Raw genomic sequence first — 19,395 nt, 5'->3', positions numbered from 1 at the left:
AGTATATAATGAGTGAGTAACACGAATAAGAGTAGCTGCACAGATATTTGGGGTTGCTCCTGAGGTCCCTTCGCCACCCCTAACTAGACACAAGGCCTCCTTAGTCAGTGAGAGTAGCTGCACAGATTATTGGGGTTACTCCTCATTTCCCATCGCCACCCCTGATTAGACGCAAGGCCTCCTCAGTCAATGAGAGTAGCTGCACAGATTATTGGGGTTGCTCCTCAGGTCCCATCGCCACCCCTGACTAGACGCAAGGCCTCCTTAGTCAGTGTGAGTAGCTACACAGATTATTGGGGTTGCTCCTGAGGTCCCATCACCACCCCTGACTAGACGCAAGGCCTCCTTAGTCAGTGAGAGTAGCTGCACAGATTATTGGGGTTGCTCCCGAGGTCCCATCGCCACCCCTGACTAGACGCAAGGCCTCCTTAGTTAGTGAGAGTAGCTGCACTGATTATTGGGGTTGCTCCTCAGGTCCCATCGCCACTCCTGACTAGACTCAAGGCCTCCTTAGTCAGTGAGAGTAGCTGCACTGATTATTGGGGTTGCTCCTCAGGTCCCATCGCCACCCCTGACTAGACGTAATGTCTCCTTAGTCAGTGAGAGTAGTAAGGATAATGTATCTAAATGGATACATGCTGTGTAAAGGATTAAAAAAACAGGGTTTCCCTGTCTAAAACAACGCTAATTCCATAACATTAATGGTTCTGGAACTTTTTAAAATCTTGAGCTTAGTGTTGGTTTTGGATTAAAGCATTAAAAATCTCTTAAAAGTGCTCACAACAATATGCAAGTAAATCGTTATGACGGCCATCGTTAATTAAAAACGAACCGTCTATTTGATATTGCATATACCAAGTAGTAAAATCTATCTATAAAGTCATATGGACGTATGACAGTAGTTTATTAAGACCCATTTGGTAACTACTAAAATGACGATTAATATACACGAAAAAGCTGCTATATCGTTACTCAAGTTACAAGCAAGTTACCATGTTGGATAATGTAACTTGCTGTAGAGATTCTGGTACAATAAATTATTCACCTCTGTAACACTTATATTTTTTTAGTTGTGACTCTTGCCCACAAATATCATAGAATGGAAAAATGCATTTATCAGTTTTCTATTTGAATTGAAAACTATTCAAGGTAGGTAGAGTTTCAAATTCATAAAAATATCGAGATTTTTTATTCTTTAGGAACAAAATAACAAAAAAATACATATTTGAAAATATACAAATATATTTAAAAATTTCTCTGGTTTAATCATAATTTAATACCTACAATAAACCTTTCAAGCTCATGAAGTTTGAATAAAGAAAAGAAACTACACTTTAGAAATTTGTAAATTTACACTTTTAAATTTAAAAATTTGTATGTAACATTACTATGGACATAAAGTTTACGATATGCTTATTTCTTGAATATAACAAATATAATATAGAAGCAACTACCACATTAATTAAATATTTAATCTAATTGAACCTTTTCTAGTTAATAAACTAAGCCTTGACATGAGAACATGTTGAGGTACGATATAAAAGGTATTTATTCTTTTATGTCTTTATTTTATACGTTTGAACTTTTAAAACCGAATTTCTTACAAAACAATACTTCATGGACTCTCATCTCAAGAACAGGAGGAGATGATACTAGTTGGTTGCATGGCTTTTCCAAATACACCTGCAAGTGAAGAAGTATGGTAGCTTATATTGCTGTATTAAGTGGCGTAAACACAATAAGTGGGTTTGTGTAGAGCTGGGGAGGTCGGGTGCTCAGTAATAACCCACTCCCCTTCGATGGGTGGCTGGGGGGGAGGAGATAAGGCTGAGGAGGGGATACAGCTCAGTACTCTGTAAGGAAGGGCGGGAAACACATGGCGTCCCGACCTTCGCTGTAGTCGGACTCGACACAAGGTACAGCTACAATATTTCTCAACAATTACTATTTTATAAAATAATTATAATTTTTTCCTTCAAGTTGAAATTCTCTTTATTAAACAAAATTCAACTGCATAATACTTTTCTCCCAATGCGCTATTAGCACGTGGGGAGCACAATTGATTGGACAGTCTTTTATAGTACGTTAGCTCGGTCCATTTTCTATATATATTAGCACATTATACAACACATATGTGTATCAGTGATAAATATATACTCTAATCACAACCATTATTATACATGATATGCCAAGTTAAATACAGTACATTTATACCAGCTATACTACTGACAAAGTGACATTGAGCTAAATAATAAATAATAATTAAATAAACACCCATGAAGCACTAAGCGATGCAGACTCTAAGAATTTCGAACACATACTTATTATAGCAATTCTAAATGTATTAATTTACTTAATAAGCCTTATAAACTTCCATACAGGCCTAAGATTAGTGAATACTATAAATTAGCATCATACTTAACATAAACAATACATAATTTGGTAATATTAATGTTATAAGGTTTGTTATAAAAATTGTGTCAACTTGTGTATATTTAAGAAATTCAAGTCCCTATAATCTTACTTTTGGTTTTTTATCTAAAACAGTACTTTGACCACAATGTAATAAATATAAATGTAAAATAAATATAAATATAATATAATTTAGGTACGAATTAACAAAACTGCTATTGATTTAACTCTTTGGTTAAGAAGGTTAATTACGTGTTTTTATGTAATTTGCATCCATTAATTATTGTCATTATTTAAATAAAACAATGGTTCAAGAATTGGCTACATACTATTAAACTATGTACACATTTTTAAAATATAAAAGTGTTTTTAAATCGGTATTGAACATATACAACTGTTCACAAACTTATGTCATAAGAAAAGCTGCATTAATATTTAATTCCGATATTACGAAAAAGAACAAAAAGAAATCTGTTTTAAGAAACAAAATAAAATGAATAGAATGTGTTTAAAGCTTTAAAGTGGGTTTATACAGTTCATATTACACAAACAGCTGGTAAGTGTTCTACTGCAAGAAATGCGAAAATCAAACGATCAAAATTATTGATACTGTTATGCATGTTGTTCACTTATTGTGAATATACATGCTGTATAAAATGTTCGTTTATGCAATATTACAAATATTGTGTATTTCGATAGTTGTGTTAACATTCTTTTCTTAAATGCTCACAGATATTAAAATATTTTGACAGTTACAATAACTATCACATTAAGAAAGAAGTAAAAAGGAACCAGGACATTTTGTCTTAATGACAAACTACCTACTCTTCTAATATGCATCTGCTTTTGATAGTAAAATAAAACTGAAATACCGTAAATATCCACATTGAAAAAAGTAGCGATGAGAAACTCTGGAACACATAACTCAGTGAATAGGTTGAAAATATCGAAATTAACATTCGGAACATATGCATAATTGGTTATTGATTGACAGTGAGTAATAAACAGTTCTGATATTAAAAAATATCGTATTTAGCGTAATGAACAACGATATGAAAAAAATAAAATTAGCTACCACAGTAAATTCTACAGAATTACATAGTTCAAAAACAAAAATATATTTTTAATAGATTACAGCCACATATTGATATTAAATTATGGATAAACAATTAAGTGTGATCAAGGTGTAGGAGAATATAGGTTGCTAGTGTACTCAATTTGAAATCATAAATATTTACCGATAAGCATTAACAAGGCAATCATCCCTAATCCTGAGGATTTTCCATTCGATGCGTTATAATTTACAATGTTTTCTATCATTCGTAAGTTTTTATGATAAATTTATTCGAACGTTATGGTAAAGCTAGTTAAAAATAATATGCAAAAATGAAGTAATTTATGGGATTATTTATACATGGGTATGGTATTAAAATTACGACAAAATATTAATTTGATTTAAATACATTATCAAAATAAAATGTCACTACTAATTTGTGGGATCAGTATTAATATCGAGTATTAATATTATAACTTATTTATAAAAAATGGGATACGATTCACTTCGAGTCACGTAATAGGCTTCGCTGAGTTTGTATCAAAATTTCAAGTTTATAGCTAAATGTTTTACTGTAAAATTTTAAAATATCATCTGATTGTCTAGTTTTTTCAAATTTCCTGTCAGGAATTGTCTTGTTGCCATCGTGGTTACCCATAAGACCAATAAAAAAAATACTAACGCTTAACCAAACCAAATGGAGTAACAGGACGAATTATCTTCATAAAGTCTGTAGGTCATTTATTTTCGAAATATCATGCGAAGAGACAGACCAAAATGAAAGTTATCTAGGCAAACGAGTAATATGCTTCGCTAAAGCTCAGCCAATTTACAATATTTTTAATTTTCCAAATTAGAACTACTAAACGAACCCTTACTGTTTTAAGAGAGATTATACTGAGGTGGGACGTTATTAGATGATAATTAATGTTTATAAATAATGTTTCCCACACTCTAGAAGATCGTGATTATTAGCAATAGAAATTGATAGAGAGTACTGTTAACAGATTCCAATTGATTCCATAAGCATTTTGTAAAAGTAAGTTACATAATAAATTAAATTATATTAATTACCATCAAACATGATGTTAAGGTGAATACTGTGATACGGTTGTACAATGATAAACATTGAACTTCGGTTCAATATTACAACCAACATATGTTAATTTGTGTGAATTATTTCTAGCATTATTAGTGTTCCTGTACGGCTTACGAATGTGTCTGTTTGTTAGTAATATACTGTATGTTGTACCATATAAAACTTTTGTATCATACCTAGAGCTGTCTATTCTAGGAATGAACGTATATTTTGCAATTATGAGAAAATATAGACACCAATTATTAGAAATGAAACAATATTTAAATATATATTATATATTATATGTTTAGTGACTGTTGTCATAGAACATTTAGCTCCGTGTTGTTTATTGTCTAGATTTTTAAAGGTCCTGGTTCAAATCCTAGCCTAGTTTAATAGAATGTAAGATAAGTTCACATATTCCACATCACCATACCCAGCGTTTCCTAAAAATGTAACTAAGTATATAGGTTAATTCGTTTTCAATGTTTTGTGCGGACAGATAGACAGACAGATATGAAATTTTTTCTGGCCCACAAGATGATGGGCTTCGCTATGATGCTCTGTCATAATTATTTATTTTGATACTTCTGAAATGATAAGTCAACCAATAAAAAGCTAGCTTAAATTATACAAATCTAAATATAGTTTTTAGATGTTTTAGAATGTTTTTACATTCATGTTGACGTAGATAAAGTCAGAAGCATCAAAATAAATAATTATATATATATATATATTATATAAAACTATTGTGTATATATATATATTCAGATTATATAAATATACTATATAATATATACATAGTAAACATATACATAGTAAATATATACATAGATAGTATATACATATACAAGCTAAACATTTTACTTACTACTTTTACAAAGCTAGAGGTTTGGTTAATTATTTAGTAGCTAGTATAATCTAAATTAAATATATAACATTGATAAATTATTTTGAGTTCAAAATTGATTGCCTTTATTAAATGCTGAAAATACTGTAAATAATTCCATTATAATTAATTTAAAATTACAATTTTCCTTTAACATAGTCTTGGATTATGGGTTGGGTATTATTTTATATCAACAATCTTGCTATATAAGAGCTTTAAAATTGATAGAAGTGTTCAGGTTTGAAATAAATACGGCTAAAATAGCAGTGGAAAATAATCTGAACATTTATAAAAGTGTAGTTTAGTATTTCACAGTTTTCCATGACCATGTGAAGTTAATAACCAATATGCTGTCATCACACTGTATCAACACCTGTAGCTCCGAAGTTATTAGTTGATAATTAAATTGCTCCCCTATATGAACTGGATTGTTCAGCTTTATTATAACCTTGCCGACCAGCAGGAAATTACTTTATTTAACCCTTTGTATTTTCGTCCTTACTAGAATCATTACTGTTATTTAAATATTCTACTGCAATTTACTACGCACAAGTCCTGATATTACTGAATGTGGAACATAAAGAATCATATCTTTGTAAACGGTTTCCTTTATATTTCAGTACTTTTTAAGTTATATATTATAGGCTGAACCTTATCGAAGCCTATCACCCTGGGAGTAGATAAATTTCACTTTTGTATACACCTCTGTCTGTTCACACGGTATCTTGAAAACCACTCACAGGTATATACTGGAAATTTCGCATACTTCATTTTTTTATAAAAACCAACACTAAGCTCAACGGATGTGAATGTTCTTCAATGAGATTTGGCTGAGGGGTAGAAAAACATTCTGATAACACTCAGAGGGCCGGCAAAATTCTTATCCTGTCTGTCTCCTGAAGGTCCTGAAGGAGTCTGAAAATGCCTAAAGTTTCCAGGAGTACTAAGAATTATAAATATTTTCGATATATCAATAGAAAGAATGTATACCCTGAGTAAAAATATGGAGGAAAAATAAAGGTAAAAATATAAGATTGAAGGAGACTTAGATAGATAATGTTAATGTTGTTTGACATAAATTGGAACTGTTAATGTATTGAACTGAATAATCTCATCCTGGTTTCATTGAAAGACTTTGATCTCCTAATGTTAATTTCCGTATCGTACTTTTTTAAGTTGAGGATGATTTAATCCGTAATTGACAATATATAGTTAGTGTGTCACATAGTAGAGAGTAATGTATCTTAGCCAGGGTAATGTATCTAAATTGATACATGATGTGTAAAGAGTTAAACAGTTACTATACTAGCTAGTTTAACGTAATGATATCCTTAGTTTTTATCAAATTAAATTCAATCACAATTTACTTTACTTAAATTTAAATTCTTGTAAATTTTTTTAATTACGTGTTGTCTAGATAGGTGTTGAGGTTTTGATTAAAATATTTTCACTTTATAACAGAATATTCTGTTTTAAATACTAATTAATAAAAATGTTTAAAAATCGGGAAGTAAATTCAATATATCCTATTATGTTAATAATAGTTTAGGAAAACTAACGTATAGGAAAGAAAAAGAATAAATAAATAACTTATATTACTGCATTACAACAACAGAGAAAATTATTAGGTCTACCCTCTTTAAGGAATATAAAACGATTATCACAACGCTGTTATCCGAAGCAACAATTTGATTGCCACGAACCTTCTCATCCACCTCACTTATTGCGAAGTCTTCAGAGATTTGAAGTGAATTGTAGCCTGAGCAATCAACCGATCATTAAATCAACCTTTTTAAGTGCATTTTAACAACGACGACTGACATTAACAAGCCAATTTATTCATATACGTAAATAAGTTTGAAGTAAATTACAAAAGCAAACAATTTTCAATAATTTATTACTTAAAAAGCAATAAACACAACTGTTGTATGTTTTTAATAGATAAAAAACATACCATTCTCTCAAATATCGCACAGCCACATGGATATTGAAGGTATTGAAGGGGTTAGAGCGAAGGAACATAAGCTATTTCGGTAAATCCACGTGACAAAGGCGATGTGATGAACACGTTGCTTGGTGTGGCCCTGAAGACTAGATTGCATTGTGCTTTATTGAGTTAAAAATATTTAAATTTTAAAATATATAAAATACAATTATAGTGTTTTTGCCTTTTTCATTTGAATTACTCTGATCTGAAATAACACATCAATAAATATAATTACTAATATAAAAGAAATGTATGGATTATTTGATTTTTTTCAATAATAATTCTTCTAATAGAAAAATGAACAAGTAAAGTTTTCTTATAGTAAAAATAAATAATAAATATTATATAATTCAAAATAACTACTTATTTAGGTTTTTTATTAGATAACATAAAACAAAGATTCTACAAGACTTTTTGTTCAGGATCTCAAAGAACATGATTGGAAAAAGAAATTTAATAGTTTAGCTTGAAATCATTTTCTTCCTAATTGTAGACCTTTTGTGTTTAGTTTTCATTATCAAATAAATTTTTAAACATTTAATTCATATTTTCCTGCATTAAACATTTAGTTTATAAACATGTTGTACTCATATATACGTGTGTGAACGATCTACGATTCTCAAGGAACACATAGATGAATGCAAAACATGTATTTTATCACAGAGAATTTGATCATCGCTAAACTATTAACGAGTAATAATTGCCTCATAAGATAAAATTCGAGTTAGAGATCAAGGAAGTGTATTAGGGAAGTAAATTTTGTTTCAAGGTCAGGAATTGTTGGTCTCTCTGTTCTTCACCGTGTTTTAATGAATAATAAATCGTTCTCCTGTGTGAGATTGGAGTTCTTTACTTTATTTACGGTTTGTGTTACATTGTTTTGTGTGTTTAAAGCTCTGTACGTACCAATATATAAGAACATTCCTTTGTGGCATAACTTCTCGCGCAATCCAAATAAGATGTAACTGATTAGTGATTAATTATTTTATAAATTTGTGTATAATACCAACATGTCATTTAGGTTGCATAGTTACAAACATTAGTTCCAACCTATTAATGTAATTTTATTAATTTTTAATATGAATATTGTCACACATTTTTAAGCGGAAATTTCCCGATGCCGGGTGATTCTAATGGCTGAAACTTCCCCAAATCTTCAAACTGCCAGTGGTTGTTACTTGCCAGGCGACGGAAAATTTTAGAGGCTAGAAGTACATAAACCGGATATTGAAAGAAAACGGGAGGTCATAAAGGCTGAACGGTACTAGTAGCCAGGGGCTGTCGGAAAGCGAGGATAGGCAGAATCTGGTAAAGTCCAGAACCCGGGGATACTCTAAGACCTAGACCTCTTAGACGTTGAAAGTTGTTTTCAGCCGGGAGATGGCGAAGACCGGGACGGTCAAGAAGTCTTTGAGACCAGAAAATACCGGACGACATCGAGAACTTAAGATAAAACTGGAGCCTGAAACTTCCAAATGTCAGATGCTACCAGAAACCTGGAGATCTTAAAGTTCCTGGAAGAACAGCAGGCCGGAAGCTCCTATTCAATGATGCCACAAGATGGCAGGTAGGAGAGGTCGAAAATTCCAATAGTTTTAATGCTCCCAGACTGAGAGTTCTCGGAGTCTGAGAAGCCTCAAAAACAGTGACCTAACAGATCAAAATGTCTGAAGCACAAAGAATCTATTTACTCGTATATATGTCAAACAACAAGTGCATAGAGCAGGGGGCATTCCATCCGACCACATCTGTCACTGAAGACACAGTGGGTCAACACGTCCGTCTAGTGTCTCTCAAGAACAACACAGCCTTGCGGGGGTTTTGGGGTCGCAACACGCCCATCCAGCTCCATGCCTTGCCAGCTCCATGATTGTAATGAGGTGGTGAGGGGATTTCTTGCACGGTTGGGATCGCAAGCAGTACGGCAGAAGTTGTCTTGTCACTCATCTATTTAAAACCTTTTATCTATACTATAGTATGTTTTAGAATACATTAGTAGTATGTTTTATTATTTGTTGGATCCTAGATATACACAACCCAGTATCGACGTAGGAACCTTGAACATTGCATTACAGATCGAATGAACAAGTAAAACATAAAAAAGACGTTTCAATAAAAAAGAACTATAAAAAGGTATATTTATTTTCGTGCAAAAAGCTTAAATACCACGCAATAAGGAATAACTATTCCGTGGAGATTAAAGTTAAGGTAATAATTCATTACTAAATCTTCTAACAGTTTGAATGAGTTTAACCTGAGATAACAATTTCAATGTATAACTATCTTGAGTAAAGATTAAAACAATTATAGTTACATGAATTCAGGGATACTTTAAGACCATGCGAGTTAATATTCAAGTACAGTAAACTTCCTACCCATGGAGAGGAAATTCTATGTACCCTCAACGGATTAGAATGGAATTTGAAATTCATATTATAATTATGGGCTTATATAAATACTAGGGGATTTTCTTGCTAACTTCGTGGGACAACTTCCACTCGCAGGGCTCACGTATTCCTCGGCTTCCAACCTCGTCCACAGGATATTCCATAGCTGAAGTTATGTTACATAACAACACGTATTCTTCAAACATTTCTACTAATAACGAAAGTTACCTAAATGTTATACCCAGTATAAGTATGCTCTTGAATACCTAATACTTATTCAAATTGGAACACATTTTGCTATTACGTACGTTGTATTATGTAACCCAAAAAGTAATTCAATATTTCCTTCTTAATTGGGTAGTTTTTTAGTTGTTACAGTCTCAAAACCTATTTCACATGTTTTGACATAGTGATCACATATTATGGGGTTTTTTTTAATACTTTAGTATGTTTTGATTCACGATGAAAACTATTTTATCGTGCTGCACCAATCGATTATACTGGCATAATATTTAACATTTAAACATTTTCACATTGTTAAATTTTTTACCCTCACGACCTACAACTCTTTAAATCACGATATTTTAAAATTTTTATTCATTTTTGTTATTTATCATTTTTACGTTTATTCCGTATGGAATCATATAAAAGAGAGCGCAGTATACGCGGATGTATTCATTCAGAGGGAATAGAGAGGCAAAAGCAAATTTAAGCGTGCAAAAGCCATAATATACCTTCCTAATCTGTGTGTTCGGTATTATATACCACTTTTACAACGTTCAGTCCACTTTTTTGCAAAGTTTGACCCTTATAAAGTGTCATCAATATCAAGAATGTTGACATGCACTCTAGTAAAAAAAAAAACAAACAAAAAATCTGGTAAATAACAATCTGGAAATCAAATAGTTAGTCAGATTAAAGTATCCCTAGTAAGTAAAATTATAAGCTTATATCCAGTCAAAGAAAGAGCAAGATTTGCTCGATTAAATAATATATTATACGTTATATGAAAATATAACCTTCGATACGATAGGGAAACATGACAGCATGAAACATTTAGTTCATACAATTGTAACTGAGAATATACCTACTTCTAATCATTCACTACTTAAATATGCTATAATCTTAACTTGAGTTAATACCTTACTATTTAAGTTTCGAATGCAATAAAGTTAATAATCATATAATATTTTATATTTTACTCAATATAATAATTTCCCTCGGGCTCGTATTCAAATATTTTGTTAATTAAGGTATGTTATCATTTTTATTTTGCAGGAAATTGGCACACCCTGAATTCGATTTATTTTACATTTAAATAATATGAAAAATAACCATAACTTTTATTTACCATTCATATCTACATATTTGGGATTATTACCTATTAATAATATGTTATTTGTTACAGTATTTACTTATAAAATTTGGAGAAGAAACAATTTCTTACATATCAGATAATGCAAAGTAAAATAATTTTCTGCAAAATACTACCTTATTAAGTTTAATGATAAACTCTGTACAATACATTTTTCGATAGATAAATTAGATGAATGTTTAATTGTAACTACTTTTTACTAAACGGACTATTTTTTCAAAATTCTTGGAGCTAAATACAGCTTAGCATCATATGAACTTATTACTTCCTCCTAATACGTATACATAACTTATAGAGTATTGCTATGCAAGCATAATTAAATTCATCTTAAAATTGAGTACCTAGGCCTAATAGTTTTAAAAGTATTAAATAAATTAATACATTCGTAGTTGTGTTCATTTTTTCCGTTGAGGAGAAAAAGGAGGAATACAGGCTTATAAGAAAACAGTGAAAACATTTTGTATTTGCATTTAGAACACTTGTTCGTTCGTAACTCGACGTTGGTAAGACTGCTTTAATAGTATGGTAATTTTCCATGAATTTGAACATTTAAAGTAAAACAATAACAATAGTAATTTGATTTTTTAAATTGTTATACTTAGATTTAATCTTAAAATGGAATATTTTATTATTAGGATATTACTCGTATGAAATTACTATAGAAGAAGTTATTCATTATTAGGACTTGATTTTATTAAAATTGAATCTTTGGTAAATTATCTTCAATCGCTTGGAAAGTCAGCATATACTGGCTTCTCAAACATATTATTTAAAAATTTAGCCTAATATTTATGATCGCCATGTTGCCTAAACACTCACCACATAGGCTTTCAAGTAAGTGACCTCCAGTGAAGTCCCTTCGTGTTTTAAGGGCCTACATTTTACGTATGAAGGCCTTAAGCATTCATGGCATGATTCATTATAATGTTAGGAATTTAAATTTTTTTACTTATTGCTGCTTCACTTTAAATGGTCCAAAATTATGAAGTTCGTAAGAGAACGCCTACACTGTTGGATAAATCACCTAATGTATGATTCAAACCAATGTGGTTACTCGAAGGAATCAGCTCACACGCTGTCCAACAGTTTTCTAAACGTCCTTTAGAACTGACCACAAAAAGTGTGCCAACATTTGTGATTGCACACTTTCCTTTAAGGAGTAAATTTGCAAACCCGCGTGGTGAGTAGTTATGATTGTCATAAATATCACCATAAATACCGAAATCACGTTGTTTTTCATATAACCGCGAGTTATAAAAAGGTCTGTGTGCCATTACAATGTGTGATGAATTTGTAGGTTTTATCCAGTTAAGTGGCATTTTAATTATCGAAGAGTAAAACTACTCAAATCTATTAGCTAATTTGTATGAGGAAACATCGAAACTTGTAAAAGCTGTTCTCTGTAATCTTTTAAGTTTTAAATTACCAAATGGTATTGACAATAATCTAGTTGTATTTAAATTGTTTACAGATAATTAACTGGCCACTTTCACAATTAAAGCCGCACTTCTGAAACGATTCCACCACTCTTCGCCAATTAAGTTCAAAACGTTTTGAACATGTCCCGGTTGACTAATTGGTCCACCACTACACGTTAGCGCAATTACTGGCAACAGGGTACTTCAAATTCATTTACCTTGAACTAGACGATATAAATAAACTAAATTAGACGATTGATGTACAATATGACTTGTGAAATAATAACAATGAAAGCGTGTTCTCTTATAAATTTATTATGTTTGATTAAAGTTACTTACCCCTTAATAATTGTTCGTTGGAATTTTACGTCATCATTAGACATCTTAATTTACACAATCAGATTCTTCTATTTAGAATTGTTATTTGGATCTAAAACCTAAAAGTTCCATCTTGCAGACTACAACACATAATTAGGAGTAGAGATCTATTGATGCGTGTCCAAAAATAACCGTCTCCGAACATTTGTCGTTTTTGTTCCATCAAAACGCCGAGTCTTGTGTTCTCAAGTAGCAACAACTTTAGGAGCTAAGCCAATATTGAGGTGACAGATATTCCCTGTTGTAACTAGCATAGTCACAGAACACTCTGTCTGTATACAGATGAAGCCCCATCGGAGGAGTCATGAAAACTGCTTGTCTGAATGGGTTCATGGTCGTTAGGTCGTTTATTAGCAAACATCATGACCTGGTATTTGATTATTTGTTGTTGGTATTATCTTAAGATATGGTATAAGATTATTGGTCTTACATATGAACATTAGCTGGCATTCTTATAATACAATAGTAAAAGAGGGCATTTATTTTGGCCTTATACACATGGCTACACGTAAATCCCGTGTGTTTGATCAGGAAAGTTGTGCTCTTGCATTTTATTAACGGTTTACAAGAGAACATTAACTACTTTAATATTTAACTATAAATCAATAGTATAAGTCAAAAGGAATAACCATCGAGTATTATTACCAGGCTGATGACATAGGTGAATACAAGGTTAGAAAAACAAGGATTTACATTGTATGGTATCAGGTTTACAGAGAGCTCATGCAAACGTTCTTAGAACAAAATAAGATAATGCAAACGAAATGGGGAGCCTAATTCTCAGAACTAGATAAGAAATAATGCTATTCTTATATATTGTACATTTAACGGCGAATATTTTGCCTCCTCAAATACAATATACTATGCATGGTTGTGTTAAAAATGGCATGACCATAGCTTAAACACTTAAAGAATATGTAAGTTCTAAATATAACGTTAAATAAGTATGTATGATTACGATTACAATTAGCACAATTATTAGACAGCATGGTGTGGAATCTCAAACCTGTTTTTATACTATTTTAAACATATGTATGCGTATTAGTTGTGAATTATCAAATCATTTCTTTGGAATTTATAAAAAAGAAAATTTTCGAAAGCATAGTTCATATTTAAAACTAAGACTATATCGAACTAAGTTAAACAATACTTGTATAAACTGAAATATTTCATTTTAACCCACAATATTGAATCCTATAAAAAGAAAACTTTGTCTTATAGAGTGTTAAATATTTGATCAGAATCTGTTAACCGTACGATCTTTTGTATCAATAGTTTTGAATCATATAGACATGATAATAAATAGTAACTAAAGTGTACTTTATTCTTTTCATTTTTGTATATATGTCTTCAAATGGTATAATGTACCACTTTCTAATATTGTTCTTTATTTCTAATACATATCTGTAGGCAGATCATCAGAAGCTTGACCTTTTTATATGGAGACGAATTTGGATTTTTTTATAGCTTGAATTTGTTCAAACGTCCTCATACAGTTAGAAAATACGTTTTATTTATTTTAATGTAAACATTAATGTGAGAGATTATGTTTATATTTTTCAAACTATAAATTCATATTAGTGCAAATATACAGTTGAAGAAGTTCAGTTTTATATACAGTGGTAATAGGATTGTACTTTATTAAAAGGTTTTTTAAAAAGTTAAAAAAATGAAATAATGTAAAGTCTTAGAAGATAACGTTATTACTCATATGCTATATTACATATATTAATATTTGTACTGTATACACTATCTAAAAGTCTATTATTCGGGAATGGAATCCTCAAATGTTATGTAAAACTCTAAATGGACAGTTAATGATGAAAATTTAGAGTGCTCTACATTAAAAGCTATGTAAATAACAGACGGAAAGCAAACATGTTCAGTTTTAATCCAATTTCACTTGTAGAACAACCGCACATTGACATTGCATTAGCATTGCAGGCCACCAGTGTAGAGTAAAAATCAATGTGCACGGTGAACACTTCAGCTGTGGACGTGACATGATTCCACATCCTCACTTTGAAGCTGAAATGACGTTTTCGTCATAATAAATTTCTAAGACTGACCGTAGCTTTAAGTTTTCAATAAATGGTTATTAACATAAGTAAGAGATTATTTTAATAATTACGTTTATGTTTCTGGTGTTACAAGAGACAGATTTGTACGTAAAACACACACTAATATACATATTCAACGAAAAATCAAGCAGACCGACCATATATAGATAAATTATTTTAAATACAAAGACAAAAGACTACAAGGCAGGAGTACGCCACACCAAGCCACCAAAAGATAGAGTAATTAGGCTGCCTATTATTATGTCAAATTTTAAAATGCAACACGATTATGCTCAGTTTGTTTAAACATATTTATTATGCGATATTTTCTTTGCCATCATGGTTACCCATAATACCAAGGAAAATATGTTACGTTCGAGTCGTTTGAAAGATGTAAACTTGTATTAAGGTGTAGGTGATATTGAATTACTAGGCTAGAGTTTAGGGTTGTTAGGACAAACGATATTTGGTTGGTAAATTTATTAAATATATTTTAATGACAATCTAAATAAAAACCTTTCCTGTTGACAAGAAAAATAAAAATGTTTTGTAGGACTTTTAGGTAGTATTTAAAACTCTTATAAAAATATCAGAATATGACTTTATAAAAATACACTGGAAGATGTTTTGAGACAGTTTCATATTTTCATTTTTAACACAGTTTAATTTATTTAAGCAATGAAAAATTAAAACATAATTATTTTATCGTATATTTAATTACAAACAGTCATGCATGATTTAATGGCACTCCCTTTAGTTACAGCTCGTTTACGGGTATATACGGTAAAATCATTCTTATTTTTATCTTAAGCCTTTTTAGCCTAATTACAAAACTGTCCCAAAAGTTTTATTTGAGTATATATAATTCTTTGTTGTGTGATTCAATTTTCTAACATTTTTGTCTTTACTAATTTATTTTAAAGGCCTCTGACTGTTACTGCCTGCAGCCAAAAATACATTATCTCACTTAAAACGTTTTTGTAAAACCGATATATCTGAGGTTTCAATGGGTTAAAGCCACAGAACATGAATTACCACTCAGGTATCTTCTAAGGATTATCATCCAAATATTACATTTATGAGTATTTTTCCTCCTTATATCCCAGCACTTAATTCAAGAAAACGACATTGTAAAAGTATTTTCTTATAAGAAAAAAGGAAAACAATTTGAGAACGCTGATTTGTCAATATTAGTGAAGCCTATCATAGAAATTTATGAAAAAACTGTTGATAATACATTATCAATGCTACTGATTTATTCTATCTATTTTATTTATTTAAGAAAGGTATCAGATTAACTTTCAATTTTTTAGTAGTTCAAAGAGAAATCACTTTGTTTATTTAAAACCTTTGTGATCTAATATTTTAGGGATAAAAAGGTGGATACGCCCTGTTCTGACAGGCGGTGTCAACATCACACCCAGGATGTGTTACCAGATGTGTCCACACTAAAATTGGAGAGGTTGGTGGGCGATTCCCGGAGGGTTTCCCTGATGCCCTCCGGGTAAAGATTCCTGTAACTGACTCCACATTTATAATATTTTAGTTACACCTATTGAGTTTCCATTCAGAGTTCTAAAGACCATTGCCTTATTAATTCTTAAAATCTATATGAGGATTTATTTATAGACATATACAAATCCACAATACCTACCTGATATTTTGTGTTGCAGGAATGGTCAGCCAGTAACCAAGATGCCTGTAGGAGGTCGTGGAGGCAAGGTCGGGGGTATACAGAGTTACGGTGTCAGAAATGGTAAGCGCCGGTGTGTTGTATATATCCATTATGAAAAAAGTGTTAAAATACTATAAATTAGTTGTTTCACAATTATTTTAGAGCAACTTTATTTACAAGTATTCAGAAGTACATTCATGCACCTCATATAAGATTAGATAATTTAACCCCTTATTGCAGGGCAAAACATCTCCGGGATCAACGAGGAGATCGTGTGGATGTCCATAGGGTTGGCTGTGACGATCGCTATCCTGATCACGATGGCACTGTGTTACCTGCTACACGAGAACTGCAAGAAGCGGCACGAGCACGGGTGGCACGCGTGACACAGGCCCCTGCCTCCCCCACGGGAGTACTACATCACCGTCTAGCGTCGGGCCAGGGGCTGCGGCCTGCTGGCTCACCAGAACCCCGGGAGTCCGCAGAACCCTCCTGTAACGTCTCAACACTCAAGAGTCTGGACCACTCATACAATTTAGAGAAAAATTTAAAGAAACAGAGAAGCTAAGAATTTGGTCTTTTTACCTAAGTATTTGTTACGTTATTGGAAACCAAGTTGAGTAGTGTATACTTTTGTTGTTTATTTTATTAGGAAAGTATTAGTTATTTATAATAAGTACATATATCCACCGTAAAGATTATGATAGTTAAACTTGATATTCCAATTTTGTTATCAAACCTAGACAAATAATTAATTATACAATAACTAAAAAAACTTATTTCTATTTTTTTTTTTTTTTTAATTCTACCATGACATATCTATTTAATTTAATATTACTTAAATGCTAAATAAATTATGTGTCTGGTTGTAATAAATTATACTTAGTGGTTGATCATTTTATAACGCTGTATTATAGTAGCAAAAATTCCTCCACAAAGCTAGAAGGCTAAATTTATTTACGATATCAACAGGTCAATTTTCCTCCAGCTTATTCTTCAAAATATTCCTGGAATACTTTGGCCATTTCCACTACTGCCAATTAAATATAATATTCTTACAGCCTTTCTGTCAGCCTTGAAGTACTATATGGATTTCACTATTTTACTCAGAACTATTGCTTTACCAGTCTTATAGCATTTATCAGCTTCATATCGGCATTGATTGAGAATATCAGTTTTAAACTATCTCATAACTCAATTACAGTAGCTTCGGTATTGTATCAGAAACACGTAGCATTTGCCGGGAATCGTATCTGGCAAACTTCTAGGCGGCAGCGGCACTCGCTATCTTCTCCCTGAACTCTGCTACACCTTCTGGGGATTATACTGGAAACCTCATAACTTACTGCCAAGTCCATCTCACCAAACTCACGTTGGAACAGTGTTATATTTTCTCAATCCACGATAACCAACACATTTATATATTCAGACGAAACGTAATTTATTGTGGCAATAATTTTATTCTTTTCAATTACATTCCAAATTTATAATCCTGAGTTAGGTGTAAGTGTAGGGAAATCATCTGTATAAGTGTAAGTATAAAGGCATATTAAAAGACCTATCAGTGTTTTATTTTTGTTAATAGCAATTATAAGTTTCACTGATTTCTCATTGACTATTACGTGGATTTAATACAGGGTACTGATGGTAGAAAAATATTTATTTTGTTCTAACTTTGGATTGTGTCAAATTTTACCACTATAAATAAAACCGTTGAAATACTAAGCAATCATAACACATTTTAGTAGCACATTCCACAGCTTTGTTTATATGATTGCATTTTGAAATTATGTTTAAAATTTACTATTTTAAGAGATTTCAACTAAGTAGTAGGGATGAGGTAAAGCCCTCTGCATAGCATTTGATGTTTTGAATGCCAAGCTAATAAGGCATATTTTCTTACTACTTTGATAGACATACTCTGAAAAATATGGTTTGTATTATTTATGATTTTTATGAAGAGGCTTAAAAAGAACAACGAATATAATTAATATTATTAATACATTTAACAAATTCTACCTCAAACACTTTTTTTAAAATTATGATAAAATGTGCGTATGTAAAATACGATAGCAACAGTTATATTTCGGATAAGTTATATTTTTAGATTGTTTATTATTGTAAAAATTGTTTATTCTCAACTTAACCATTAATATTTGTAACTTCCTCATGTTTGTCAGGTATAAAAATATATTCATATTGCATAATTCATAGCCTATATATTTCATTTATTCTTAAAATCTAAATAGGTTGTATAAATTTTACTTACATTTTTAACGTAATCATCATTTTCCGTTTTTCTCTTAATAATCGCCTTTAAAGAAGCATAAGCTACATAATACAGCTTGAAAGTCAAATTCTGCGATATATCTTAGGGTAGGATACGATAAGCGGACCCGGTTTTTTATATTCAAGAATGTAGTCTTTGATACCTAATATTCACATCTCAAATCCTAGGCTATCAATCGATATAAAAGTATATACAGTATAGTCCTCAATAACAATCATATGTTTTAAATTTAAATATGAATTTAATATTTACAGTGATAAAACAAATTATTATAACAAAAATTAGGAAAACTGAAGACGACCACATTTGCTCCTCTCACAGTTACAGTTGTTTCTTTCCCACAAATTTCACATATTAGGATATGTGATTTTTGTTAATGGGGTTTTCGGTAC

General features: G+C 31.3%; 1 protein-coding gene across 1 annotated transcript; it reads left to right on the top strand.

The window, feature by feature from the left end:
* Nucleotides 1-189: 189 nt before the first annotated feature.
* On the top strand, nucleotides 190-18,829 carry LOC124354997. Its single transcript, XM_046805896.1, has 5 exons — nucleotides 190-273; nucleotides 557-608; nucleotides 1,861-1,916; nucleotides 16,712-16,794; nucleotides 16,954-18,829. The coding sequence occupies exons 1-5, from the start codon at nucleotides 190-192 to the stop codon at nucleotides 17,279-17,281; spliced, it is 603 nt and encodes a 200-aa protein (XP_046661852.1). The 3' UTR covers nucleotides 17,282-18,829.
* Nucleotides 18,830-19,395: the final 566 nt, after the last annotated feature.

The sequence above is a fragment of the Homalodisca vitripennis genome, chromosome 1, assembly GCF_021130785.1.
Source record: "Homalodisca vitripennis isolate AUS2020 chromosome 1, UT_GWSS_2.1, whole genome shotgun sequence".
NCBI lineage: Eukaryota > Metazoa > Arthropoda > Insecta > Hemiptera > Cicadellidae > Homalodisca > Homalodisca vitripennis.
Note: the sequence above shows the minus strand (reverse complement) of the source record. Positions and strands in the feature narration are given on the sequence as shown.

Bases quoted from the DNA above. Each gene is read 5' to 3' on its own strand.
- LOC124354997 (XM_046805896.1), top strand. From the start codon at position 190: ATGAGAGTAGCTGCACAGATTATTGGGGTTGCTCCTCAGGTCCCATCG. The intron at 274-556 runs GTGAGTAGCTAC...GTTGCTCCTCAG, and splicing joins GCAAGGCCTCCTTAGTCAGT to GTCCCATCGCCACCCCTGAC. The intron at 1,917-16,711 runs GTACAGCTACAA...TTTGTGTTGCAG, and splicing joins GTAGTCGGACTCGACACAAG to GAATGGTCAGCCAGTAACCA.